This window comes from Oryctolagus cuniculus, chromosome 4 (assembly GCF_964237555.1).
Source record: "Oryctolagus cuniculus chromosome 4, mOryCun1.1, whole genome shotgun sequence".
NCBI classification, from domain to species: Eukaryota; Metazoa; Chordata; class Mammalia; order Lagomorpha; family Leporidae; genus Oryctolagus; species Oryctolagus cuniculus.
In genome coordinates this window covers 92,379,747-92,407,194 of record NC_091435.1, presented here as the reverse complement: position 1 = coordinate 92,407,194, position 27,448 = coordinate 92,379,747, and the positions used below count along the sequence as shown (strand labels likewise).

General features: G+C 51.3%; 1 protein-coding gene across 3 annotated transcripts in view; it reads right to left on the bottom strand.

Annotated features, from left to right (window-relative positions):
• Window positions 1-7,622: 7,622 nt before the first annotated feature.
• MASP1 (MBL associated serine protease 1) overlaps window positions 7,623-27,448 on the bottom strand; it is a 70,237-nt gene continuing 50,411 nt past the window's right edge. For 2 of the 3 annotated variants that reach the window (XM_070073181.1, XM_008266638.4), the window contains 6 exons: window positions 17,968-18,105; window positions 14,711-14,824; window positions 13,509-13,694; window positions 11,687-11,754; window positions 8,337-8,436; window positions 7,623-7,975 (listed from right to left, as the gene is read on the bottom strand). In XM_070073181.1, coding sequence (XP_069929282.1) covers window positions 7,785-7,975; window positions 8,337-8,436; window positions 11,687-11,754; window positions 13,509-13,694; window positions 14,711-14,824; window positions 17,968-18,105 — 797 coding nt within the window. In that variant the 3' untranslated portion in view covers window positions 7,623-7,784. Of the gene's footprint in view, window positions 7,976-8,336; window positions 8,437-11,686; window positions 11,755-13,508; window positions 13,695-14,710; window positions 14,825-17,967; window positions 18,106-23,733; window positions 26,128-27,448 lie in introns of those variants that run through there. The other variant, XM_008266637.4, reaches the window with a different exon arrangement.

Here is a 27,448-nt window from a genome sequence, read left to right as displayed (position 1 = left end):
GGCTATATAAGCTGTTGTACCAAATGAAATAAACGAGTCTGCTGGCTGCTCGCCTCTGGCCTGCTTTCTCCCGACTCCCGAGGTCTGTGTGGTGACTCCGCGCCTCTTGCCCCCACCATGCTCCTCCTCTCAGAACGAATCCACTGCAATAGTAGGTAGAAAAGAAAAGAAGCCTAAGACCTGAGTTCTGGAAGGCTCCATTCATGGAGCTTGGACAGACAAAGAGAAACCAGCAAGGAGGCTGGGGAAACTGAGGCACAGAAAGTACATTAGCTTCAGTTCGCTGAGCCTAAGCAGCAGAGCAAGGACTGGAAACCAGGTCTTCAGAGCCAGCTTCCCAGTGCTTTCCAGTGACTCCAGTGCTTTCCATCTTCTTTCTCATGGAACCAACTCCTTGGGGATCCTGTTGATGCGCCCTTGCAAAGGACACATTGTGTCATCAAGTCTGAGTAGGACAGACTTTGATCTTTATTTTTCTCAGGGTGTTTGAAGTGTTTCACAATTTTAAAATGCACTTGAAGTCTTAGTGGGAGGCCTGGACTGCCATCATGGACTTGGGCCTTGGCCATGCAAACCCAGACCATAGGGAGATGTCAGAGTTGTTTAAAGGAAGGATTTGGTTGTCTTGGATCCCACGGGCAGGCCTGAACTGTGTGTGAATGCTTAAGGGGTAGATATTAAATAAGCCACAGGGTCCCAGGAGATGGTGGAGTAATGTCGCAGGACAAATGGCCCAAGGGGAGATGAGAATCCTTTTTCAAAATAGGCCATCGTCGCTGAGACCACGGGCCTAGAGGGCCCACTGTACCCCTTGTGTTGCTAGGGCTGGTTCAGCCTGCTGCAGGCCTGTTGGTAGGGGTTAGGTATCACAACCTCTGACTTTGCAGAAGTACCTCCTGGGACTGGCAGACATTGGTGGGGGAGACATGCTCCCGCCTGCACCAGTCTGTTCATGGTTCAGCCACTTGCACTGGGCACCACCTGTCCCTCGTTCTAACACCTCATTCCTTGGCAGGGGGCGGGTGGGCACTCTCTGGGAGCCTTTGTGATCTGCCTCAATGTTGAAATGGTTCTGGTCTTTTTCCTGGGATCAGAAGCTCAGTGTTGGGAATTGAGCCTGTTTCTTTTTTTTTCAACCAAATGACATTTGCTTTATCTTTTTGAAAAAAAAAAAAAAAAAAAAAGGCCAATGCATTCCAGATGCAGGAAATTGTTTCAGAGGCCCTGCTTGTCTGCTTCTCTCAAGCTCAGACAATCTGTGGATTCCTTTCCAGGTACAGGCTCTGGTGCCAACAGCACACAGAGAGACCAGGGACCTGGAAGACGAGGCTGCTTTGGGGTTAGGTCTGTGCCCTGTTTCCTCTCTACTCTTCTCTTACTTCTCTCCGAAGTGTTAGCAGAGGCAGGGGCTGCTGAGGGACTCTCCTGCAAGTGGCTCCCCAGCCCCGAGTTCTCAGAGCCCTTAGAAGCAGAGCCCTCTCCCCATCTCCCCATGGACCAGCCCACGTCCAGGTCCATCTGTTCTCTGGGCTGACTTGTAGCCATCTCGGGTCTTCTCTAGTTCATTCTCTGTATTACAGCCTCTTTTAAAAGAGAAAGCTGATACATCTCTCCTTGGTTCAAAAGCTTCAGCTAGGGCCCTATTCACCCAACCAGCTCAGCAGCCAAGGCTTTTCATGACCCTGCAGTTACAGATCTCCCCACGTGGTGCGATGCTCTTTTCCTTAGCCTGTCTGTCTGTCTGCAGGCATCAGGTTAGTCAGTTTCCCCTGGATACCCAGTGCCCTTCCGTATGCTCTTCATCAGTGCCTGGAGTACTTCTTATTTTGCTACTGGAAACTGTTCTTTCTAGGAAACCACTAACCAGAAATGCCCTAGCAATGGTGATGCTAAGAGTCACAAGAACATTCTGGATCATGGGCCACAACACCAGGATGTCTGCCTCCTCTCTGTCTCATACCAGATGAATGACCAAAGCCAAAGACCCAAGCGTGACAAACAGAGGGCTCCCAACATTCCTCAGGCGTTCTGTATCAGCAGGAGAACCTAGGCAGTGGTGCTCCAACTGGAGGCCCATTAGAATCACTGGAGAATGGAACAGGCGCCAGTGAAGCGGATAAGATGCCACTTGTGTTGCCATAGCACATACTGGAGCACCTGGGTTTGAGTCCTCGCACTGCTCCTGATTCTAGCTTCCTGTCAGTGCACACCCTGGAAGCCAACAAGTGATGGCTAAAATAATTTGGTCCCTGCCACCAACGTGGGATACCTGGATCGAGTTCCTGGCTCCTGGCTTCATTCTAGCCCAGCCCTGTTGATTATGGTACTTGAGGAGTGAATCAGTAGATGGAAGCGCTCTCTCTCTCTCTCTCTCTCTCTCTCTCTCTCTCTCTCTCTCTCTTTCTCTCCAATCCAAATAAATGAAAACAAACAAAAAAACCCAGATAATTTAGAATCACCTGTGGATCTTTTGAAAACACTCAGGCCAAACTCAAGACCCATTATATTGGAATCTCTTGGGTGTGGGAAGCAGCCATTGGTATTTGTTTAACGTCCCCAGCTGATTTTTAAAAAGACACTTTATTTTTTAAAAGACACTTTATTTTTAGGCTCATTTTAGATTTACAGAAAAGTTGTGAAGATTGTAGGGCAAGTTCCAATGTGCCCTACAACAGTTTCCTCTTTTATTAACATCCTACTGTATGTAGTAGGGCACATTTGTCACACCTGATGAACTGCTATTGACTGACACCTTATTATGAAGCAATGTCTGTGCTTCATTCAGGTTTCCTTGGTTTTTACCTCAGGCCTGTTTTTCTATTCTGGGGCTCCATCCAGGACACTGCGCTGCACTTGGTGGTCACACCTCCTATTTTGGTGCCCTGTGACTGTTACAAAGCACAGAAAACGGCATGGCTTACAGATACCAGAATTCCTTGCACAGCTCTGGAGGTCGGGAGTGGGCAGGCAAGGGACTGCCTGTGACGCATGTGCTGGAGCGGGCTCCCTGGCCTGTGTCCAGCTTCTGCTGGTTGCTGGACACCCCTGGCATCCCTGGGCCACAGCTGCAGGACTTCAGGCTCTGCCTCCATCGCTACATGCAGTTCTCCTTTAGTGTGTCCTTGCTTCTGTGTCTTTTTGTAAGGACCCTGGTCCTGGTGCATTAGAGACCTGCCTCCTCCACACACACACACACACACACACACACACCACACCACACCACACACACTCTCCTTTGGCCTCTTCTGAACTATGACACATCTACAATGGCACAGTTTGCAAGCAAGGTCACGTGAGGGGGGTTCTGGGGTTAGAATTTCAACACACCTTTTTTTCGAGGACACAGCCAAACCCATTCTAGCCCCCTCTTGGCCATGACCGCTTGTTAGCATCATCCTGCTCTTGATGACCTCAGCAGTTTTGAGGAGTTTTGATCCAGGACACTGTAGACTGTCCCACAAGCTGGGACTTGTCTGATGTGGTTCTCATGATTAGACTGTGGTTAAGGGATGTGGGGAGGAAGAACGCCTTTCCATCATAGCACATCAAGGACCCAAACCGTGAGCACGACTTCTCACTGTTAATTGTGACCTGGTTCCCCGGCTGAGTCGTCATCAGGACCTCTGACTGTCAAGTTCTTGGTTTTCCCTTCCTTCCATCACTGTACTTTTTTGAAGGAAGTCCCTCTGTGCTGCCAACATTTAAAAGACAGAATTATGTTCCACCTCCTTGAAGGCAGTGCATTTAAATAAATTATTTGCCATTTTTCTTCATGGGAGATTTGTCTCCTCTCTCAGTTTTTTTATTTATTCAATCATTTATTCATAGACATATATACCCCTAGTATCTATTGTATGCTTTTGGGTTATTATCCAGTACTATTTTGTGTGCTTTCTTACTCAAATCATCCTAACTTTGGCCGTGGAACTCTTCTAGTTGGCTCTTGTGTCTCCTGGACATAGCTCTAACGCTGGGAGGTTCTTGGGGTACCCTCTTACTTCTTCCTGGTACTGCAAGATTCTCCAGGCTCATCTTGTAAATTTCTTGCCCTAGCCCCAGAAGCAGCCACTTCCTCAAGCAGTCCTTGTTATTTTTATTGGAGAATGACATTAGATACTACTATGGTTTGAATATGGGCTAAGTGTGTTCCCCGGAGGTCTGTGTGTTGGAAGCTTGTCCCGCCTCTCCCTGTGTGGCAACATTCAGAGGTGGAGGACCTGTAAGAGGCAGAGCCTAGTGGGAGACTGTTAGGCCACTGGGGGCTGTGCTCTCGGCATGGATTAAGGTGGCTTTCAGGGGGCCCCAGATACTCTGGCTTCCTGTACCTCCTGATTTCTCCTTCACACATATGACCCTGCCGTAAGCTCATTTGCCACTATGTCCTCACCAAAGGCAAGCCAGTGCCGGTGTCATGCCCTTGAACCTCAAGAGCTATGAGTTAAATAAACAGCTTTTCCTTACAAGGCATGCAGCATGGGGCATTTTGTTATAGTAACATAAAGCAGACTAATGCCTGAGCTAAGATCTGGGAGCTGGGTGTGCTCGTGGCTGCTGCTGTGTTGCTGCTTCTAGGCTGGGTCACATTTTTAATCTCACTGTGCTTCAATTTTTCACCTGTAAAGTGGAAGCTGTACTAGTCCTTTTATTATGGGCTGCTGTGAGGGTAATATCAAAAGAACAGGTGTAAGAGCTTAGTGCAGTCTCACCCAGACAGTAAGCGCTCAAAATCGCAGGGACTGTTATTTCTGATGGAACTTCTTATATTTGAGCTACGTTTACAGTGTCAGAGGTGTTTGTCCCATCTGCTAATTCATCTGATTCAATGACTTCAGATGGGAGTAGGACAAATGTTACTCTGCCAGTTTATAGATCGAAAAAAATAAATGAACAAAGGAGTGAACCTATGCTGCACCAGGGCCGTCTAGATTTCCCCCTCTGACTCTTGCCTACCTTTTACCTGAAAGACTGGAGTTCCTCTGATTCCTGGCCCCCTGTCCTCAGTGAATAGGATTAGCTCATGGCACAAAGAAAGTAGAGGCTCCAACCCAGAGCAGGCCACCCATAGGCAAGGGGCTGTTAGCTCCTGAGTCAAATATTGGATATACGTGGGTATAAAAACTATATATGTGTGTGTGTGTGTGTGTGCTATTCAGAATGTGTTTGGCAATGAAGAAATGAAATTTGGGTGCTAAAACATTGGCATTCTAGAATATTTTGGTAACTTATAGGAACAGTAAGATGGGGTGTTCAAACACAACTGATCTGAAAAAGCTAAAACATGCCTTAAATTCATCTTCCCATCATAGTCTCTCTTTCTGTTCATGGTACAATGATCCTGATCAAATAGGGCCAATGTTAAAAAATGAAAACAACTCACCAGGGTATGAGAAACACAGAGGCCAAACGAGGCACTTTGACTCAATGCAGATGTTTATTGGAACAAATGTGTACTTTCCCATAAGCACAACTTCTGTTGCTAATGAGATCCGGGCATGAGCATTACTGCTAACAACACCATTCATGGTCAGAAACCATCACTTTTGTTATACAGGGAGGTCGATTTGGGTTGCAGAGAAGAGAGAACCTTTTTGGAGGCAGGTCTTTTAAAATTGGAATGGGCTACATGTGGAGGTAGTGAGTTTCTCATTCCCAGGAATATTCAAGAATGAGGCCCTGGAGTTAGAGAAGGCAGTTGTAGTGGGCACTCTGGCCCTCTGCTTCTCCGATGCTGGGAGAGATTTGGGTGTCCTGGACCTTAACAGCAGTAGAAGAGTTGGGACCTGTACCACGTGGCTTTGGATCAAGGGGAAACAGGTTCCAAAGCCATATAGAGTTTTTTTCAGAATCGGGATGGAGTTGCAGGTGGGGGAATCAGCAGGGTGAACCAGGCCAGCCAGAGGTCAGTGTCTGCACTCACAGCCTGAGAAGGTTCCAAGTCCTGTTTGGTGATCTGGCCCTAAGATGAGAGACTGTTGCAGGTATGCGCTCTGGTCCGCAGGGTCTACTCCACTCTGTGGGCAGAGATGGTAGGTTCTGAGGACAGCTTGAGTGGACGCTGATTCCTGTTCTCTCCCCATCTGGACAGCTCTTCTCCATCCTAGCTCTGGAAATGCCCCTCCTCCTCTAGGCTCTGCTCCTGCACCATCTCCTCCAGGAAGCCTTCCTGGTTATCCCACCTCCAGCACCTCCATACCAGAACGGCCTTCCTTCTCCCTCCATAGCAGTCAGTGGGGGCTCATCCTCTTAGCAGGTAGTCACATAGGTATGTGTCACACCCCCCACAAGGAGCTGCTGGGGGCGTGTGATGCATGCTCTCCCCATGTTCATGGTCCCTGAGGTCATCAGCACAGCCTGGAGCATGCAGGGCACCCAAGCCTAGCAGCTGAATGGGAAGCTGTGGTGTCTTGGGATGCTTCAGGCAAGTGGGAAACTTTGCATCCCAATTCTTTGGCATTGAACAAAGAGCTCCAGCTTGCACGGTGAGTGTCTGTTGAAGCTGAGTCACATCGTCATCTTTGCTTTACAGAATAGGCAGCAGAGCACAGAGAGGTAGACGGACTGGATCAGGGAACTACAGGCATGCGCTGAATCACCTGAGTGTCCAGCCTAGGGCTTACTACGCCCATAGGCTCTCTTCCCCCAGAGCCTTCCTCTTTCCATAGGAGACTCCAGCAGCTGCAGTCAGAACAAGCCCTCAAGTCTTCCATGCAGATGGGCACTGGGGCTTCTGCTCCTTTAACACCTTCTAGCTTGGAGCTCTGGAGGGGATGGGTTCCCTAGAAGCTTCCTGAGAGAGGAGGTGACCCTTGGATGGGAGAGGCATTCTGTGTGTGTGTGTGGGGGGGGCATTCACAGCCTCGCATGGCTAGGGGGTGCAGAGTATTGGCTGCCTGGGGCTAGCTATGGATGTGAGAAGGGAGGCTGTGAGTGCCTGAGGTCTATCCCCCCGCCCCCCCCCCCCCCCCCCAGGGCCCACCTGTGCAGGGAGGGAAAGAAGGCTGGGTCCCAGAGCGGACACTCTGCCTAGGAACAAGGAGGGATCCCTTGGCCAGCACTTTTCCTGGCTATGTCCCTGGGAGCCAGGCATGGTGGCTGGGGTGGGTGCCGCATTTTGTCTGCATCAAATCTTGAACCTAGTGGAATTTTTGCCTTGTGCTTACTTCTCACTAGAGAGAAGATGGTCTCATTGTGCCCTAGATAATCAGAGCTGGGAGGGCCCTTGGAGCTGGGATAGGGCAGGGGAAAGGACTTGCATAGGGTCACCCAGGGAAATGGGGGCACAGCTGATTCCAGAACCATGAGTCTGACTTCCTAAGTCACCCTCCCACTCTCCCTCCTCCCCTGCTTCTGCGCACTCACAATTTCATCTCTAGTTCATGTCCATCACTGCGCTGCCATGGAACATGGCAGGAGACTCTGCACCGTGTCTCCTTTGCTTCCTTAGAGGGAAGGGCAGGGATTGGGCTTAGGAAAATTGCACGGTGGCCAGGAAGCCCAGAGCATCCAGGGTCAGACGAAGGCAGCGGGCGAGGCTGAGGGGGAGGATGTGTCACTACTTGCCCTAAGGACCACCCAGGGGTTTATAGGGGAATTTTGTCTGCGGAGACGCATTTACAGAGCCCTCAGTTTATGCCAGGCACTGCGGGAGCGCTCTGAGCATATTAATTAATGTAGTTCTCAGCAGGCGTCCGGGAGGTAGGTAAAGGGTGACATTCCCCTTACAGATGAAGAAACACGCGGGGAAGCCACCCGGGGAGCTGTGCAGAGCGGGCAGGTGCCGGAGCTCAGTTCTTCACTCCAGTGACCCTCTGGATCCAGTCCTTGTTGTGGTAGATGTCAGAATACACTCCGTAGCGCTCCTTCTTCCCGCAGTCCTCGCCCCAGGACACCGTGCCCACCAGGTACCACTGGCCTCTTTCTCTATCCAGGGTCACCATGGGGCCTCCAGAGTCGCCTGCACAGGCATCCTTCCCCCCTGGATAAAAAAGGGATGCAGATCAAAGTGAAATGCCCCTTTTTTGCGGACCCCATTACAAAGGAGGTCTCATTCCGCTAACTTGTAGTACAGGGATTTGGGCACTAGAGGGCGCAGCAGACCATTTGACCCAACTCTGGGCTCCTCAGCTGTCAAGGAGACTTGAGAAAGCTCCGGGTCTGAGGAGATAGATCAGGCCTCCGAAGGAGATGACGGAGGAAATTCCTTAGCAGCCCTCCCCACGACCTTCCTCCGTTTCCCTCCCCTCTCCCAGGCTGACCAGATCAACCAAGGCTGGTGGCGGTGTCCACACAACCCCCTCCCCACCCCCAGCCCCGTGTGTCCCATGCCAGCCTCTCACCTTCCTTCTCGCCGGCACAGATCATGTCCTTGGTCACATTCTTCTGTATCTGGGCGTAGGCCTCCTGGCAGGTGTGGTGATTGACAATGGGGATTTCAATCTGGAACACAAAGCTGTTATCATCCCTGCCCCTGGCTGAGGCTCCCGGCTGCTCCTTCCCCACCCCCACACTCAGATGGATACAGTAACTGGGAGAACCAGGAGATCAATGTTCTGACACAGTCTCCACTGTGAACCTGCCGTGTGGCCCCGGGGCGGGGTCTCCATTTTCGCATCTCTAAAATGGAGGTGACCATACTTACCTAGCACATGCATTCTTTTGAATATGACAATGTATAGGAAGTCTCTGGTCAACCTTGGTGACCCCCCTCCCATTGTTGAGGCCTGGGGCCATGGGATCTGGGTTTGTGGCTCGGTCACCATTTCTCAGACCTCTAAGGTTGTTTCTTTGTGTGAAAAATGGCAGTCACACAATATGACATTGTAACCATGCGGAGCTGTGCCCAGAGGAAGTGAATGAACAAGTGATGTCAACGAACAAGTGATGTCCAACACTGGACAGTGCTGGGTCCCCAGGGGCTCTTGCTGGTTGCTCTGCAGTCAACTCTCACTTTGCGTCCCCCTTCGCTACAGTATGACCAGACACTGGCCCTCGGGCTTGTCCATTTCCGTCTTATTTTGTTTGCAGCATAGGAGATACTCAGGGAATTTTTAAAATTGTGGCAATGAATTGTTCTGTGAAAGTAAGGTTTTGGAATTGTTAGTGGCCCTGAGGCTGGAGAAGCCGTCTGGAATAAAAAGAGGGAACATACGAGTCTCGTTCAACCCAAGCAAGAACGAAAGGGACCTGGTGCCCAGATGTACAACTTCTGCCGGCCCTTGCTGACAGGGAGCCGGAGGCCATCCCGGCCCTTCCCTCGGGGAGTGTGGAGAGGAAGCCGGGCCCGGCTGGGCATGAGGTGACGTCTCTGGAACCAACCTCTTGCATTGCTCAGGTATCATGGGGGCATCACCTCCTCTGGGGAGCTCGCCAGAACCTCCGAGGCAAGGTCAAGTTCCGAGCACCCCATGCTTCTCCTTCAGCACCCTGTTACACCCAGCACTCATTCCCATCTGTCCCAAGTCCAGGGAGGCCAAAGACCTGATCAATCCTCTACCCTCAGCATACCCAGTAGCCAAAACAGTGTCTGGTACTTCAGACACCTGGTAAACACCTGGGAGTTAAGGACGGAAGGGTTGAGTGGTTGTGGCACGTGCGGAATTTGGGAGTATATTAAGATAATACGTGTTGAAGGATTTTGAAACCACAGCGCCAGTCAGAGAACCAGGTGCTGGCTGAGCCAGCCGGCTCTTACAGGCTATTGAATGTTGTCTCTGACTTTGCACCTTGAGATCACATGCCGTGGTCTAGAAAGGCAGACTGACTTGTCTCAGGTCGCCCAGTAAATTGGTAGGACATGGGGCCATGACTCTTTATGCCTAGGACAGAGTTCTTTGCTAAAATAATAGGACTGTGGACTTCCAAATGCAATAGTCAGGTTCATTGCTGCAGGGACGGCGGTCAGCAAGCATCTCGGCTAATTTGGTCTGTAGTCCTCACGGTGGACACAAGAATAGAAGCCTTTGCAACTGACTGAACACCAAAAAGGAAACTTCCTGAAGTGAAATGGACACTATGGGAAACGGTGACTTGATCAGCATAGCCCTGACTGTTAATGAACAACTTAATACATTATCCCTCTTAGTAGTTTTTTTGTCTGTTCTACTTAATATGACTGGTTTAATTCTGTCATTAATACACAGTTATTCTTAAGTGTTGAAAATTAACTGAAATGTGATCCCTGTTAAACATAAGAGTAGGAATAAGAGAGGGAAGAGATGTATAATTTGGGACATACTCAAGCTGACTTGCCCCAAATGGTAGAGTTAGAAACATACCAGGGGATTCCAATTCAATCCCATCAAGGTGGCATGCACCAATGCCATCTCACTATTCCAAGTGATCAATTTCAGTTCACAATCGATCATAATGAAAGGACTAAGAGTCAAAGGGAGCACATAAACAAGTCTAGTACCTGCTAACACTAACCGATAGAATAAATAAAGGGGAGAGTGATCCAACATGGGAAGTGAGATACTCAGCAGACTCATAGAATGGCAGATGTCCTAAATAGCACTCTGGCCTCAGAATCAGCCCTAAAGGCATTCGGATCTGGCTGAAAAGCCCATGAAAGTATTTCAGGCATGGAAAGCCAAGACACTCTGGCAAAAGATCTCTGTGAGTGAGATCCCAGTGGAAAGAACAGGTCTTCAAAGAAGGCGGTACCTTTCTCTGAAGGGAGGAGAGAACCTCCACTTTGACTATGACCTTGTCTAAACAAGATAAGACTCGGAGAACTCAGAGGGCTTCCATAGCCTTGGAAACTCATGACTGGAGCATAGGGAGATTACTGATGCCATAAACAGGAGTGTCAATTGGTAAAGTCAACAACAGGAGTCACTGTGCACTTACTCCTCATGTAGGATCTCTGTCCTTAATGTGCTGTGCATTGAGATTTAATGCTATAACGAGTACTCAAACAATATATTTCACTTTGTGTTTCTATGGGGGTGCAAACTGTTGAAATCTTTACTTAATGTATACTAAACTGATCCTCTGTAAAAAAAAAAAAAAAAAAAAAAGAAATTATCAACTCCCAACTTGACTCTCACTGGGATTAAACATGACAATAGGTCTGCTCTGATTTCATCATCATTTAAAAAAATCATCTATTATTTTTCACTTTATGTTTCTGTGTGGGAGCAAACTGTTGAAATCCTTACTCAATGTATACTAAGCTGATCTTCTGTATATTAAGATAATCGAAAATGAATCTTGATGTGAATGGAAGGGGAGAGGGAGTGGGAAAGGGGAGGGTTGTGGGTGGGAGGGACGGTATGGGGGGAAGCCATTGTAATCCATAAATCATACTTTGGAAATTTATATTCATTAAATAAAAGTTAAAAAAAAAAGAATAGGAGCCTTTGGCATATCCAGACCTGCTCTTTTTCGGGAGAATGTCCATGAATGTAGACTTTCATAAGCTACGGAGCACATTGAGCAGTGTTGTGGAATTAGAGCCTGTGATATGTAGAAAAAACAAGATCAAGCTTTCTGGGGTTCAGAGCTCAGGTGAACTTTGAAGGTGAGTCTGAGCCCCAGTGTCTCCCTTATCACACACACATACACACACACACACACACACACAGCTTTGGCCACGCCTCTGATTCCTTGAGTGGGCAACCTGGAGCAGCGAGGTCCAATGTCAGGCTAAAGTGCCACTGTCTACAGGTTACTAATTGAACTTCACCTCCATCAGCGTCTCCGGGAATCTGTGCAAGAACTGCTTTCCCCAGCCGCTGACGATGACCATGGCTCCTGGAGGACAGAAGACACTGTGAGAACGGGGAGGCTGTCTGGGGGGTTTTCAGAAGCCGGCACCTTGCAGCCCCTCCATCCTTGGTCTGTGGCAGGAGTGCTGGGTTTCCTCTTAGAGAAAGGCAGCAAGGTGGGGAGGAAGGTGGGAGAGCCTGCTGGACTGGAAGCAACCTGGAGCAGAGGGGAGGGGCCTTGTTTCTGTGCCCTGTGGCCTGGGTTGTTGACTGGGTGCTCTGTTCTCTCCCGCACACGGGTAGCATGGCATCTGGCTCCATATGAGCAGGGAACAAGTTGTCTGCTCACTGCTGCATGGTAGGTTTCAGTGAATGCTTGTAAATCAATGGAGAAGCCCAGGCAAGTCAACAACGTGCTACGTCGTCTTAAGCCAGCCTTGTCCGCTCTCCGCCAGTTTGTAAGCCTCAGGTTCTCTATCTACAAAGATAAAGAGACTGGTCTTGAGGTTCTCTAAGGCCCCTTCCAGTTCTGACCTCCAGAAGTCTATGAACTTGGCAAATCTAGGGACAGTGTGGAAATGGGTTGAACATAGGTAGAGCAATTATTTTCTTATTTGAAAACAACACTGGGCTCCAAGTCAGAAGACTTGGACTCTAGCCCTAGATCTGGTTCTTATAAGCTTTATCTTGGGTGAGCCACTTAACTTTGCCTAGCCTCAGTTTGCTCAGCTGTAAAATGGGGCTGCAGTGTCACCTTGCAAGGCTTTAATGAGTAGCACATCAGTTAATGAATGGGACGCACATGGCGCCCAATGACTCAGAGCAGTTCTACCTCTGCCTCGCCCATTGGCTCACTTTTCCTAAAAGCTTCTCAGATTCCATCCTAACCAATGTTCCCTTTTTGAAAAATACGTATCTCTGAGCAAAGGAAGTGACCTATGAATTTAGAATGAAAAGGAAGCCAACTCCTATGGGTTGGGCTCTTTTTGTTGGACACATCTAAATGTACGAGGGCAATGCCAAAACATCAGGGATCAAAAGGAATGAAGAGAAGAGATTTCCCATGGACTTTCGGAGGACCCCTTGCATCATCTCATGTAACTCTCACGTGGGCTAACAACCCCATAGGGTATTCCCTCCAGCCGAGAGGGAAGGGGATCGAGGCATAATGACGTCAGATGACTCCCTCACTGTCACCCAACTAGGAAATGGCAGCACTGAGACTTGAACCTGTACTGCTTGTCAGGCTATTGGCCCTCAGCCCAGCCTTCCCTTTCTGCTCTGCTTTGGGGCCTGGGGGCTAAGACTGGGAGCTGGAAGGCCTGCTTTGCTTGCTAGTTTCCTGAAAACAGGACACCCAAAGACCTACTGCTACCGTTGACAGCGCGCTTGCTCGGGCAGCTGGCTCCAGCTGTCTTTGTTAATATATCAACCTCTTTGTAGAAACCCAAGTTCTGGCTCCACTGGGCCTTTTGTTCTATTACCCCGGCCTCTTCCCTTTGCTCCCTCCTGTAGGTGCTGTCTCCATATCTCAGCTTTCTCCTTCAACTTGTCCACCCTGCCAGTACCCTCCGCGAGATGCTCTGAGCTGCTAACCAGCCTGATTGTTGCTTTCCTATGTGCGCTCTTAGGCCTGCCTGGTTTCCTACCTGGGAACCAGTTCTGGCCTAGCTGTTGAAAGGAGGCGGCTGGGGAATCCCGCAGACGCGATCGACCCAGTTATATCAGTGCTGCAGCAGACTGCCTGCCGGTGCACCTGCGGCTCTGCAGAGGCCGGCTCAGGGACGGGGGGGTGGGTACCTTCTGCTGGGGGCTCCTCGGGCAGGCAGATGGGCATCACGAAGTGGTTCAGCGTCGGGCCTGCCAGCAGCTCCAGCAGAGCCACATCGTTCTCAAAGGTGCTGGGTTTGTACTGGGGGTGGGGGATGACGCGCTTGACGCGGAGCCGCTGTTCATTTTCATCTGACCGGAGCCTCCAGTGCTTGCCTGGCGGGGAGAAGGCGCACGGGGTGTCAGGTCCTACTCTGTTCCTTGTCAGTCCCCAGTCCCCTGAGCCCATGCACCCTGCCTTAGTCCTTCCACGTGTCCCAGCCATCCCACCTGACCTGCAGCTCCCCATGGTCTCCTGGCTTCCCAGCTGCTGTTCTCCATGAGCCGAACCCGTCATCTTAGAAGGATCCTTCTCGGGGCTGTGGCCATATGTAGCATCCATACGGCGCTGGAGCAGGCACTGGCTCTTCCATAAAGAAGAGCCAATGAAGCCTTGCCCTGGGCACTTTGACTCTCTCTCCCTCTCTCTCTCTCTCTCTCCCCTCCCTCCCTCTCTCTTTCCCTCCCTCCCTCCCTCCTTCCTCTATAAAAGATTATTTATTTGAGGCAGAGAGGGAGAGAGAGAGAGGAAGAGATCTTCCAACCACTGCTTCAGTCCTCAAGTGACCACATGGCCAGGCCTAAGCCAGGCACAAGCCAGGAGCTCCCACGTGGGTGGCAGGGGATCAAGGTCTTGGGCCACCTTCCTCTGCCTTCCCTTGCCTGTCCCTCTTACAGCCTGCCTGCTTCCTGCTTTGCAGTAGAAATCTACGTGCTTACGTCTCCTTCCTTTGTCACACTGCAAGCTCCTGGAGGGCAGGGGCTAGGTCTTTGCTGCACTGCGCCCTGAGATCCAGGCTCGGTGGCAGTGGCTAAACAAGTGAGGAACTGACCTGAATCAGCTGTGGCCTTGACTTTGTACAGGAGAGGGAAGGTCTGAGCCGTATCTGTGTGAGACGTTCAGAGCCATGGGCTCATCGAGGCCTGAAGTGTCCATGGAAGTGACCTAGACCGGACTCTTTATTTCATCCTTGTGGAAACTGAAGCCTAGACCTCTGTGGCCTGCCCATGGCCACACCGCCAGAGCCTGGGACCTGGCTGAGGCCCTTGACCTTCGCCCCAGGCATCCTGCCCTGGCAAGAGAGAGTGCGGCCATGTGTCTTTCCCAGGGAATCGGCTTGCCCTTCACTCACCCACGATGACTTTGAAGTCAGAGGGGTTGATCAGGTCTTCGTGGCGCAGGGTGGAGTCCTTGGGATCCAGCGACTGGTGGAGGCAGTGAGCGGCGGTCACGACCCAGCGGGAGCCTGTGGAAGAGAGTGTGGGCACGCACGCTGCTCTGCCCAGCCCTGCCCCATCCTGCCCCTCAATGTCTCCAGCTGAGGATCCTTCAACTGCCCTGGGGTGTCCCCGAGACCTGTGAGTGCCACACCTTTCTCCACTGCTCTTACATGATTCTAACCTGAAGACACAGTAGAAGACACAGGTGTCAAACTGTGACTACAACTCCCTATTTGAACTGGGGCCAGCATTGAGGGTTTGAAAGACAGTTTCAGGGCTCCCTGGAGCCCAGGGAGTTGGTAAGGAGCAGACGGACCAGGGGAGGCCCACAGACCTGCTGTGTGGTTCTGGCTGCCTCTCAGGCCCGGCTCTGTGAAGTGTGGTCCCTGGGCCAGCGCAGCACCCTGCACAGGAGCTTCTCAGAGAGGCAGGCTCTCAGGATGCACTTCACCCCACGAGATCAGAATCCACTCTCAAATTCAAAGTCCCCCACACAGTCCCCGTGCCCGTGCCCGGCAGCGGCCAAGAAGCTCTGAGCGGAACGGTGAGTGGTGAGCAGCACTGGCTGCGCCCTCGCATGCACGGGGGGGATGGAAAGAAGAAATCGGAGAGTGGGCAGGGCAGGCAGGCGGGTCTGGAACATTCCCCCAGGCGATTCTGCTGCCACCCGTGTTGGGAGCCACCTCGTAGTGATTAACGTGAACCCCGAGGCCTGGAGGAAAGCAGAGCAGCCAGGGGTCCCCGGTAGGTTACAGGCGGGGTGAGGGCAGGCCTCCCGGCAGTCAGCCCAGCGCACGCCGTGTCTCTGCTGTCTTCTGCCCCTGGCTGGGCACTCCCTGCCTTTCGCTGTAATACAAGGGCAGGCTTCTTGGTCACCCTTCAGGAGAGCAGAGGGCAAGCCTGTAAGCAGAGGAACCCATAGGTATCCCCAAGACGAGCCTGGGGAAAGACTGACGTGGGAGGTGGCAGTGCAGGCTCTCAGGTCGCATTCAGAGTTAAGGGCAGAGGTGCTTTGCTGGAGCAGGTTGCGGGCTTCCTTGGCTCTCTCAGGAGGGGCTATGCAGAGTTCCATGTAGGCCACATCCTTTCCCACGCTGGCATTTTGACCCCCACCAGGTCTGGGGTCTCTCGGCAAGATGTTTCCAGGTGGATCGGGGGGCTGAGGTACCCGGGTTAGGAACGCCTGGCTCAGAGCAGGGCTCCGGGCTGTTCAGATGAACCCCGGGGTTCGCTGCCCAGCTCTGTCCAGCCTCTATCCCTCGGCCTCCCTCCTGGATCCTCCACCCTCCTCTGAGCCACAGGGAAGGAAAGAGGCTGTAGGCCAGGAGAACTGTTAGGGAGGGCCGGGGCGAGGCAGCTTTTAGCTTGGCTGAGAGCAGAGAAGTGAACTTCAAGCATCGTTCAAACCTAAGTCACAGAGAACGAGCAGGCGACAGACACCAATGCATGCAGAACCTTTTTGAACCTAACAAACACAAGGTTAAGAAAAGGAATAGCATTCTTGCACCAGTGGGCACGGAATCCCTCTGTTTTACATGGCGTCTGACGGCGTGGGGAAGCGTCTGAGGAAGCAGCGCCCCCTGCGGTTGGCTCCACCTCACTGCGCTGCCTCTCTGCTTCCCTCAGGCGCGGTGCTGCATCCGGCTCCAGCGCCCCCTCCTGTCTTTCCTCGTTCTCCTCTCTCTAGGGTGTCTCCTGCCTGACCCTAAGTGTCACTATTCTGTTTTCTTTTTCTCTCTCCAGTGAGACAGAAGCCTGTCTCAAGTTCTGGGTCTGTCCTCTGCCGTCTGTCTGTGCCTTCCTCTGTTGAGCTCCCTCCCCTTTTCTTTCCCAGTCCTCTCCCTGCCATGTGCCCCCGGACCACCCTCGGCTCATCGGCCTACCCTAGCTCTCTTTCACAGCCCTTGCTGCCACTGCTGCTTTTTGTAAGACTTATTTTAAAAAAAAATATTTCAAAGAGAGGAGGAGAGAGAGAGAGAGAGAGATCTTCCATCCACTAGTTCACTCTCCAAATGGCCGCAACAGCCAGGGCTAGACCAGGCTGAAGCCAGGAGCTTCTTCCACGTCTCCCACGTGGGTGCAGGGGCCCAAGAACTTGGACCATCTTCCACTGCTTTCCCAGGTGCATTAGCAGGGAGCTGGATGGGAAGTGGAGCAGCCAGGTCTTGAACTGGTGCCCATATGGGAGGCCAGCGTTGCAGGCAAAGGCTTAACCCACTGTGCCACTGCATCGGGCCCCAGCCCTTGCTGCTTTGGGAGGCCCTATCAAGTGAGAGCATGCATCGTTGTGCTTGTGGGAGTATCAAGATCAGCTCCTCAGAGGCTGTTTTCACTTATCCCTGTTGCGCTTTCTCATATCCCTGGTGGCTGCCTCTCCGAGGAGCTGTCCACGCCGTCTGTGATCTGGAAGGGGTGAGACTGAGTGCATGGCTGCAGCCTAGGGGCTCCCAAATGGAGGAGGAGCCACCAAGGCCTTCCTCTGAGATGGGATCAGGCCTGGGACTCCACACTGCAACAGACCTTAGGTCACCCAAACCGGACGTCCACTGCTGCACCCTTGCTCCCATCCCAGCAAGAAGCAGTGCATCACAGAGTTGAAATCGTTCTCTCCCTGTGCCTCCTCATTTCCATCGCTCATGCCCTCTTCTCACTGTGTGGCTCTTACAGGCACCACCTCACTGAGTCACTCCTTAAATCGGCGCTGCCTCTGGGGGGACTTCCCAGTATGCGCTCATAAACCTGCAGCGCATTCAGGAGGAGACCCACGTTCCTAAGATGCCACTCAAGGCCTTGTGAATCTGCCTTTCCTGACTTCCCAGCAGTGGGTTTCCTGGTTCTTGATCTTACGGCACTGGCCCACCCTGCTCTGGGGCCATGGGCCCATGCCCTGTGCTGTAATTCAGGTTGGAGAGGCAGCCTCCCCAACTCAGTGCTTCCTGGTGCTGACACCCACCAGGACAGAGGGTGTTCATTGCGGGAATAGGACCACGTGTCTCCTGGTTCCAGCTAAGGGCTCTTTGTACCTCACGGGACTTCCAGTCCAGGATCCTGCGATGGACAGGAATTCTCAGTGGAAAACCCTGGGTCAGTCCCCAGGAAGAGTGCTGTGTCCCCTAGCTTCTACCTTAGCCTCAACCTGGGTCCCCAAGCCCCTCCACCGTCTGCTTACCTAGAAGGGAGCCCCCACAGAAGGGTTGCTCATTCAGGTGGGACAGCATGGCGATCCAGGGAGCCGTGCCAGTCTGCACTGGGCGTCCATTGAAGATCCTGGCCATCAGCGTGCGGGAGAACTTGGGGAGACCACACTCTGCAGCCAAGGGAGGACGGGAGAGGTCACACCTGGCTCCCACTGCTGGGCTGCCAGTTCATCATCCATCACCCTGTTAGGAGCATCTGTGATATTTGATCTCCCAGCATTCCTTGCCCTTTCTAATAAGTGTTATGGTGTGAATAGGCAGGCAGCTAGGCAGGCCTAGGTGATCTGGATTTCTTGCCGGCCTTGCAGTCTAATGTTATTTGTTTGCCATCAGTCTAAAACATCCACTTCCCAGGACCCGGAGAGAGACGCCATGATGGCCACATGGGCATTAAACTCCACATGGAGGTGCCGTAAAAATCCCAGATGACTTCAGGCTTCCAAGACCCCACCTGCTTGCTTACTCATTTAAGGCAGCACCCCTACTTCATAAAAGAGTGGGGGGGTCTGGATTTTCCCTCTGACCGTGGTTGGGGTGGTAGTCAGGCTTTTTGTTCTCTCTGTCTTTAAACAGCTCTCTGGCCACTCATGAGGGGTAGTTCTTTGTGTGGGACAGTGCACTCTGACGTGTGAATGCACCTTCACTCTCACACTTTTGAATACATCCTGTTCTCACTTGTGCACCATGTGTATGTATGTATGTCTGCTTCCACTTGGAATTCTTGTCTTTGTAGGGGCAAGAACCTGGATTGAAAATTAAGGTCCCAGGCCCACATCAACAGCACCCTGATTTGCTTTGGGGTCTGCACACCCCACCCCCCAGCCCTGCCCCATTCCTTTAGTCTGTGCAGGCAGAGTTGCTCTGACCTCACCTCTGGGCTCAGGGATAGGAGTGCACTTCTTCTGGTCACAGCACTTGCTCAGAGTTGGGCATGTGACCTTGGCTAGGCTGGTGAGATCTTAGGAACATTGGAAAAAGGGAAAATCATTCTCTGCTGGGTTGCTGTACTGTTGACTGTAAGCTCAGCTCTCACAATGAGTAGTTTACAGACAGTCTGCTGAGAATGGTGCTACAAACACAAAGAAAGTGCCAAGAGATGGTGGTGGTGGTGGGGAGTGAGAGACCGTGTGCCCTGGTATTTGAGTCCTTTAATGTAGCGCACCAGAAGCCTTTTGGTATGGCCTTTTCAGTTCCCAGAAACTATAAACTCTATGTCTCTGCTTTGCTCCTCGAGCTGTCTTGCTGGGTTTCTGTACTTTACAAATGAAAGAGTCCTGACCGATGAGGTGTCCTCGTTCTCTACCCTTAGGGATCTCTTCTCTGTAGAGAAACCCTTCTCAGGGTCTGTGGAGTTGAAGACCCCCACAGGGGTCTACCTGCTGCAGTCCCCTGTTTCCTGCTGGCTGGGAGTCCCAGAGACATGCACATCACAGCTGAAGTCCATGCAAACCGTCCCATCTACCCTTCTCATCACATGGAGGAAGGAACTGAGACCTACAGAAGAGACCTGACTGACTTGTTGGAATTTATCCCATGAGTCAGTGGCAAGACTGTCAGCCGGCGTCTCCTGATTCCCAGCTCTGGGTTTTTCCTAACCTGGCAAGCACCACTGACTCATGATACGGCTTCCTGGAGCACTGATGCTCCCAGCCCATGGATCCAGGCAGTCACCTATCACCCTTGTAGGTCTCATCAGACTGCAGCAAATCAGAGATAAAAGTGCTGCAACCTTGGGGACTTCTCAGTGTCTCCTAGCACCTTACCACTTGTCCCTGGCCAGCTGCCCCAAGCTAACGTCCTACCTCCATTCCCAGTAGATGCTGAGTCCATTGGGTGGAAATTTGCCCGGCTACTCTGCTCCCTGTCTTCCCCTGCTGTGTGCATTCTTTTCTTTAAGAATACATTATGTGGGTTGGCGCCGTGGCTCACTAGGCTAATCCTCCGCCTAGCGGCGCCGGCACACCGGGTTCTAGTCCCGGTCGGGGCGCCGGATTTTGTCCCGGTTGCCCCTCTTCCAGGCCAGCCCTCTGCTGTGGCCAGGGAGTGCAGTGGAGGATGGCCCAGGTGCTTGGGCCCTGCACCCCATGGGAGACCAGGAAAAGCACCTGGCTCCTGGCTCCTGCCATCGGTTCAGCGCGGTGCACCGGCCACAGCACGCCGGCCGTGGCGGCCACTGGAGGGTGAACCAACGGCAAAAGGAAGACCTTTCTCTCTGTCTGTCTCTCTCTCTCACTGTCCACTCTGCCTGTCAAAAAAAAAAAAAAAAAAAAAAAAAGAATACATTATGTGCTCTGGATCCCCTCCCTTCTAAACCCCTGGCCTTGGAGTTTCCTATCCCTCTGCTGTGTTTGCCTTCTGTGCCTCTAACACGTGGTCGAGACTTCTTGTCCTAAACATCAGTTTCCACTGCCCTGCCTCCCACTCAATCTACAATCTCTCCTCCAAAGAGGAGTTGACTGTGAGTCTTCATATTCTTCCCTCTCCTTTGGAGATGAAGATTTGGAAGAAGAAAGTGCCACAAAATGCACAAAGTTGGAAATAAAGCAGGCATCTGAATTTTTGATAAACCTACACTTCCGGGGGTGATAGAATGGCTCTGGGACCATATGTGGAACTGTAACAGTGATGTTTACATATACAGGTAGATGCTATTTTTGAAGCTTTATCTGAAGCATTTTTTCATCAGTCAGGAATGTTCTTTGTCCTTGGGGTCTTCAACCATTGAAGCTGGAGCTTCTATTGTTTTAGGTGAACAAAAGGCAGGTTTTGACTTTTGAAAGAGCAAAACAGAGACCAAGGTCTGGAAATTCAGATTCTCATTTGAAGAACTGGGCATTGTGGTAAGAATAAAAGGTTTGTAGGTTTCAAGGAACCAAAATCTGGAGACTTGAGCATATGACTTTTTTATTATAAACCATAGAGAAAAAAAAGAATGCATGGACAGTTTCTTGCCTCTCAGGAAAGGTTAAAAGCCATTCTCAGGCAGAGGGAAAGGGGAGGAGGGGAGAGAGAGAGAGAGAGAGAGAGAGAGAGAGAGAGAGAGAGAAGGGAGAGGGTGCTCACATGCGCTGTTTCACTCCCCCAAGTGCCCACAACACAACAGCCAGGACTGGGCCAGGCCAAAGCTGGGAGTTGGGAACAGAATCTGGGTTCCCCATGTAGGTAGTAGGGACCCAATACCTGAGCCTTCACCCACTGCCTTCCAGCATATGAAATAGCAGGAAGCTGGAATCAGGAGTTGAGCCGGCACTCAAACCCAAGCACTCTGATAAGGGATGTGTTTGTCCCAAGTGGCATCTCATTCTCCAGGCCAAACACCCAACTCCTACAGACTTTTATCTTTTTAACAAATACATAAAGGTTGTATATATTTATAGGGAACTATGTGGGTGTTTGCTACATGTATACATTGCATAATCTCTCATCAGGGAAAAATAATTCTATTTTCTCAAACACTGAATATTTATAGTAAAAATCATGTAAAGTCCTACCTTCTAATTTCTTCTTCATTTGTAGAGAAATATACAGAACTGAAGTCACCCCACTGTACACAAGAACCCCAGGACTTCTTCCTTGGTACTCATCAGTAAGCCTTTCCCCACCCCCCTCCCTGCCTCCCTTCCCTGTGTCACTACGCTTCGAACTTCTATAGATCAACGTTTTAAAGACTGTGCATGAGTGACATGTTGTGACACTCCTGTCTGTGCTTCGCTTATTGAACCTAACACAGTGGCCTCCGGTTCCGTCTATGTTGTTGCTAGATTTCACCCTTTCGAAAGGTTGAACAGCATCCCTGTGTTCCTGTGCCACACTTTCTCTATGCACTTAGTGATGGTTGTATCTTGGCTGCTGTGAGCAGTGCTGTGATAAAATGGGAGTGCAGCTGTCTCTTCCACAGACTGATGTCGTCTCCCTTGGATAGACCTCAGTGGTGGGATTGCTGGATCATCCGGGAAGTCTAGCTTTAGATTTTGGAGGAACTTCTGTACTGTTTCTGCAATAGCTGTACGAATTACATTCTTGTGGGCAGTTTGCAAGGGCTCCCTTTTACGCACATCTTCACCAACACTTGCTATTTCTTGTTTTTTTTTTTTTTTTTTTTTTTTTTTTGGTATATTTTCTTGTTTTTTAATGTAACTGGGGTGAAGTGGTATCTCATTATAATTTTCACTTGCATTTCCCTGATGACTAGTGATTTTGAGCACTGTTTTCTGTACCTGTTGGACATTTCTAAGTTTCCCTTTGGGAAATATGTTTAGATCTACGGCCCAGTTTTTAAGTTGGATTTTTCTTTTTTGTATTCAGTTGTTGGAGTCGCTTATACTTTCTGGACTTGATCCCTTTGTCAGATATGTAGCTTATGAATATTTTCTCCCATTCTGTAAGCTATCAGTTTACTCTACTGATAGTTTCCTTTATGGTTCAGAAGCTCTTTGGTTTGATGAAATCCCACTTGTCTATTTTTGCTTTTGTTTCCTGTGCTTTTGGGGTCAGATTAAAAAAAAATCCTTGAATTGTCTCCCCTATGTTTTCTTCTGGTAGTTTCAAATTTGTGTCTTACACTGAGGTCTTCAATCCATTTTGCAGTAACTTCATAGATGCTGAGAGATAGGGGTGTTTCATTCTTCTGCGTGTGGAGATCCGATTTTCCCAGCACCATGTATTGCAAAGACTGTCCTTTTTCCAATTCATGATATTAGCGCTTTTGTCAAAGACTAGCAGGCTGGAGATGCATGGACTTACTTCTAGGGTCTCCTTTATGCTCCACTGGCCCATGTATCTGCATTTATGCCAGCGCCACGTTGCTTTATTTACCATACTTTGTAATATATTTTAAAATCAGGTACTGTAACACCTCCTGCTTTATTCTTTTAGCGCAAGATTGTTTTGATTACTTAGATTCTTTTGTGAATCCATACAAATTCTAATAGTGTCTTTTTCTAGTTCTGTGAGGAATGGCATTGGTATTTCTCTGGGGATTGCATTACTCTGTAAATCTCTCTGGGAGGGTGCACATTTTAACGATATTGAGTCTTTTAGTCTATGAAACATGGATGCTTTTCTTTGTCACTGGGGCCTCTTCAGTATCTTTCAACAGTGATTTACAGTTTTCCCTAGAAGCTTCAAACACCAGCAGGCGGCCGCTCCGTGGGCACTGCCCCAGAGATGACGGTAGTGCTTTGTCCCTGTCTTGGGGCGCTTCCACTCTGGAGTCATTCCCTGGACTCTGGAGCAGCGCCGAGTGCCGTGGACTCCGGCATCCTCTTGCCAGCTTCCCCTCCCCGGCTCCGGAAGCACGTTCCCTCTGTGTCTCTGCGATCCCTTTCTGCGGTCTGCTTCTTCCTTGGGGCTTCTCTTCTCTCCACGCCTTCCAGCCAGTGTGTCCCTTGTGAATCCCTTGGCTCCCTTTGCCTTTCTGTAAATTCCTTACCCCTGACCAATCTGCCCCATGCCATTGTACCATCTCTAGCCCAGTGGATTTCAAACCAGCATCCAACTCTGTTCTTGCCTCTGAATTGCACTGCTCCTTAGTGCCTGCCTAAATTCCAGCTGCCTTGCTCATAAACTCTTCAACCACAGCCAAACCAAGCCCTGGTCCCCACCCTTCTCAAGCCTTTGCTGTCAGTCCAGATGTCTATTAACGTCTGCGTCACCCACAGCCTTGTCACCTGCCTTTTCTTCAACCCGCACGGTCAGTTGCTAAGCTGGTGGCAAATCACTAGGAGACCCAGAGAAGCTGCTGGTTATCCACAGAGGGTTTATTTCCACTTTAGACCCCTGACAGGAGAAACAGAGTGCAGAGGCCCCATACAGAGTAGCGAAGCATGTGATACAATAGCTATGGAATATAACATCGTCTACATGCGCCATAGACATAGGAGTGTGCCGTGTTCTGATGAACCAATTGGAGTGGTGGACGCCTGCTGAGTATTCCCTTGGAAGCCCACTCAGGGGTTTCTCTGGTTGCCTTCCTCTGAGTCCCAGGGGAGAAGCAACACCATCAGCTGTCAGGGCCAGGGAGGGGCTTCTGGCCACCAGGGACGCACTCAGCTGGAGGATTTTGAGAGGGTTGAATGCTTTCCTGCTGTAGATGGGGAAACTGAGGCTCTGGGAGGGAAAATGGTTTGTAAGCAATTCTGCAGCCGGTTGGGGCAGACCTGGGCAGACCTGGGACTCCACCTCTTCCCAGTGCCTGCAGCAGTGGAGCTTGGCTTTTCTTGACTGCTGGCCCTGGAACGCAGGGTGTGGATCCCTTTGAACGTGCTGCCAGGTGGACTCTCCGGGGGTGCTGGAGAACTCTTAGTGGCCCGAGCCCACCCTTTCTTTCATGTTCCTGCCCAGAGCACAGCAGATGCAGTGCCGGGCTTCTCTTGTTCCAAGTGATCAACGGGGTTTGGGGCTCAGGTTGCCTTCACAGGTGACACATGTCAAGGCTAGGGGGGAGGCTTCATGCTTGTCCCAAGCGGCAGGTGTGAGACCCCTGTGGTGTCAGCTGACATTTGATAGAGGCGGATGGACAGAATTCACCTGTTCTTAATCAACAGTAGGAATTTAGGAGGTTGGGCAGCCCTCAGCTGCCATTCTCTTCCCCAAGTTACCATAAATCTTTGAGCTTTCTCTTTGCCCTTTGAAATTCCTTTAATGACCTAAGGGGCGGCAAGATGCTTCTGGGAGGGAAATTCCAGGGACAAAACTGCCCCCAAGGAATTAGCCTAGGAGAGAAGGGCCACCAGGATGTGATCCCTGCCTCCTCAATCCCACATGGTATTTTTCTAGACGAGGGGCTGGAACTGTTTCCCCAGAGGGAAGAACTGGGAGCGTTCGGTTCAAAGGAATCCTTGCTGTTAGCCAGACCCGAGCTCGGTTGCACCAATGGGTTTGGTAAGTGATTAGGGGTGAACCAAGACCCCTGGAGCAAAGCCCGGCTTGGAGAGGAGTGCTGACATTGGCCCGGAGGCCCTCTGGTCTGGCTCCCTCCTTGCACTGCTGGGGAGAGCAAGGCGCCGGGAGGAGAAGGGATTTGGCTGAGGTCACAGACTCAGGTCTCTTGCCCAGAGCCTTTTCCTCTTACCACATCATTGCCTCTCAGGGTCCCAGGGGCTGTCTCGGGAAGAGGGGCTCCCCACTAGATCAGGGTGTGCCATTCCCTTTGGTCTGGTCAAAATCTGGAGTGTGTTTTTGGAAGTGTGTGGTGCAGCCTCACTCGGGCTGGGGCAGGGTAGACGGGCCCTGAGGATGTGAGCCAGCTCACCGCTCCACTTGCAGCTCCCCCAGGCCCTGGGGTGAGCCCATCTGCTCCCACACCCAGTCCACGTAGTTGGAGACCTTGGTGTAGACACCATAGACTTGCTTGCTGCCACATTCTTCGGGGCCCCCCCAGGACACCAGGCCTTGGGCCACCCAGCGCCGGCTCAAGTCATCAAGGATGACAAAGGCTCCGCCACTGTCCCCAAGGCACGTGTCCTTGCCGCCCTCGTAGTAGCCAGCACAGAACATGTTCTCCGTGACACTGTAGTTGCCCGAGCGGGACTCATAGCTGGTTTTGCACTCAGCGTGCGGCACCACGGGCAACTTGACGTACTGTAGGATATCTGACAGGGTTCGGGTACCACTGCTGATGATCTCATCCACTGTCACATTGGGATTGGAAATGCCCCAGCCGGCCACCAGGCCCAGCATGTAGGGGGCTGGGCCTTCAGGCTCCGGCCTGGGCAGGCAGATGGGCATGACGTGGGGCCCCAGGGGCACGGGCTCCTGCAGCTGCACCAGAGCTATGTCGTGGTTGTAGTTTTGGATGTTGAAGTCCGGGTGCAGCAGCACTCTGGCAGCCGAGCTGTTGACGGCCCCCGATTTGTCCCGCACGTCGTGCAGGCCCAGGTAGACAGTGACGTGCTCCCTGGAGACTGGGATCACCGTGTTGTCTCTGCGCTGGGAGCGCAGCACGTGAGCTGCCGTGAGGATCCAGGACTCAGAGAGCAGGGCACCACTCCCAAACCACTTGTCGTTGGGCACCCTCGAGGTGTCCTCCACCACTATGAGGGCCTGCCACGGGAAGAGGCCAGGCTCGGCATTGCGGCCCCCGATGATCCGCTTGATCAGGCTGGGCAGGGAGCGGGAGGGCTGGCCACACACTGTGAGGAGAAAGAGGGAGTGGGAACAAGAGACGGACACTGGTCAGGCCAGCGGGATGAGAAGAGCCCTGAGGAATGCACAGCTCATCCACTGTAGATTACGCCACTGTGGTACCCTGAGCTGCCTATGTCAGGCTAGCCTGGGGCTGCTCTGCCCAGGTCATGTGGGGATCTAAGCCTTTCCGGGCTGGCCTTCCTTCCATCTAGTCCTTTCCTTGCTGGGACCTGCTCTGGACTAGACCATTTCACATTTGGGCTTTCTCCATCCCGAGCCACTTCTGTCTCACTCAGACCAGTTTGGGCTCAGATCGTCTTTAGCCAGGCCTATCTCTAGCAGTGGTCACTTGTCCCCGTTTTTCCCAAAAAGCATTTCATACCCTTATGTAGGCCCATGCTGTGGGTACTTCCACCTCCATGGGCAGGGCAAGACTAGCCAGCAGGCCACAGCAGATGCTGCACTGGGAATGGAGACTCCTGGAGAAGACCTGGCCTTTCTATTGCTGATGCGACTCCAAGCCACTACGAGATTTCAGCTTTTGATATGCCAAATGAAGCAGTTAGCCAAGATGATCTCACATTCCAAATTCCTTTGAATTTTGTTTCAGTTTTCCCCTGGTCACCCACATTTTATAAGTTGGTAGAACTCTTCAGAGGTTAAAGATTAACCCAAGGTGACAACTATCAACTTGAGACGTGTGGCTTCACTAGAGCCTATGACAGCTGTCTCGTCCTCCATACCACGCTGCCTCATTACATATAAGCCCATGGGCATGAGTTTTGCAGACTCCTTCTCTGTTCTAAAGGACTCATGGGTTGGTAGCCATGGATTCAAGGCCCGGGTATTCAAGGTCAGGGAAATGTGGCATAATCTACAAGCAATGATGCATGGGTCCTGCTGTAGGCCACCCATCATTGCACTCAGGACCTCCGCAGGCCCTGTAGGGGGAGGAGAAAAGTCTGAGTCACTTCGTTCCACTGGGTTGCACCTTCAGAGTGCACACACATCACCAGCCTCCAGCCACGAGCTTCTGGCCCATGAGCAGAGGGTCTTCAGGACCAGCCCCCTGCTGGATAATAACAAGGTTGCTTGGACCTTTTCCAGGCAGTGTGCTTGGGCCTGGGAGGTAAGCCGGGCATGCGTGTGGGCCTCCTCCAGGTTGCAAATGGCTAGGCTACACTCCTTGACTCTAGGTGCCTCCAGTAGGCCTTCAGAGACCATGGAACATTTGAGTTTTGTTGGCAACCTCGGGATGGCAGCCTTTCAGCAGGCTAATGTTTTTCAGATGCTCTTCTTTCTGATGCCAAATGCTTCTTGCATGAT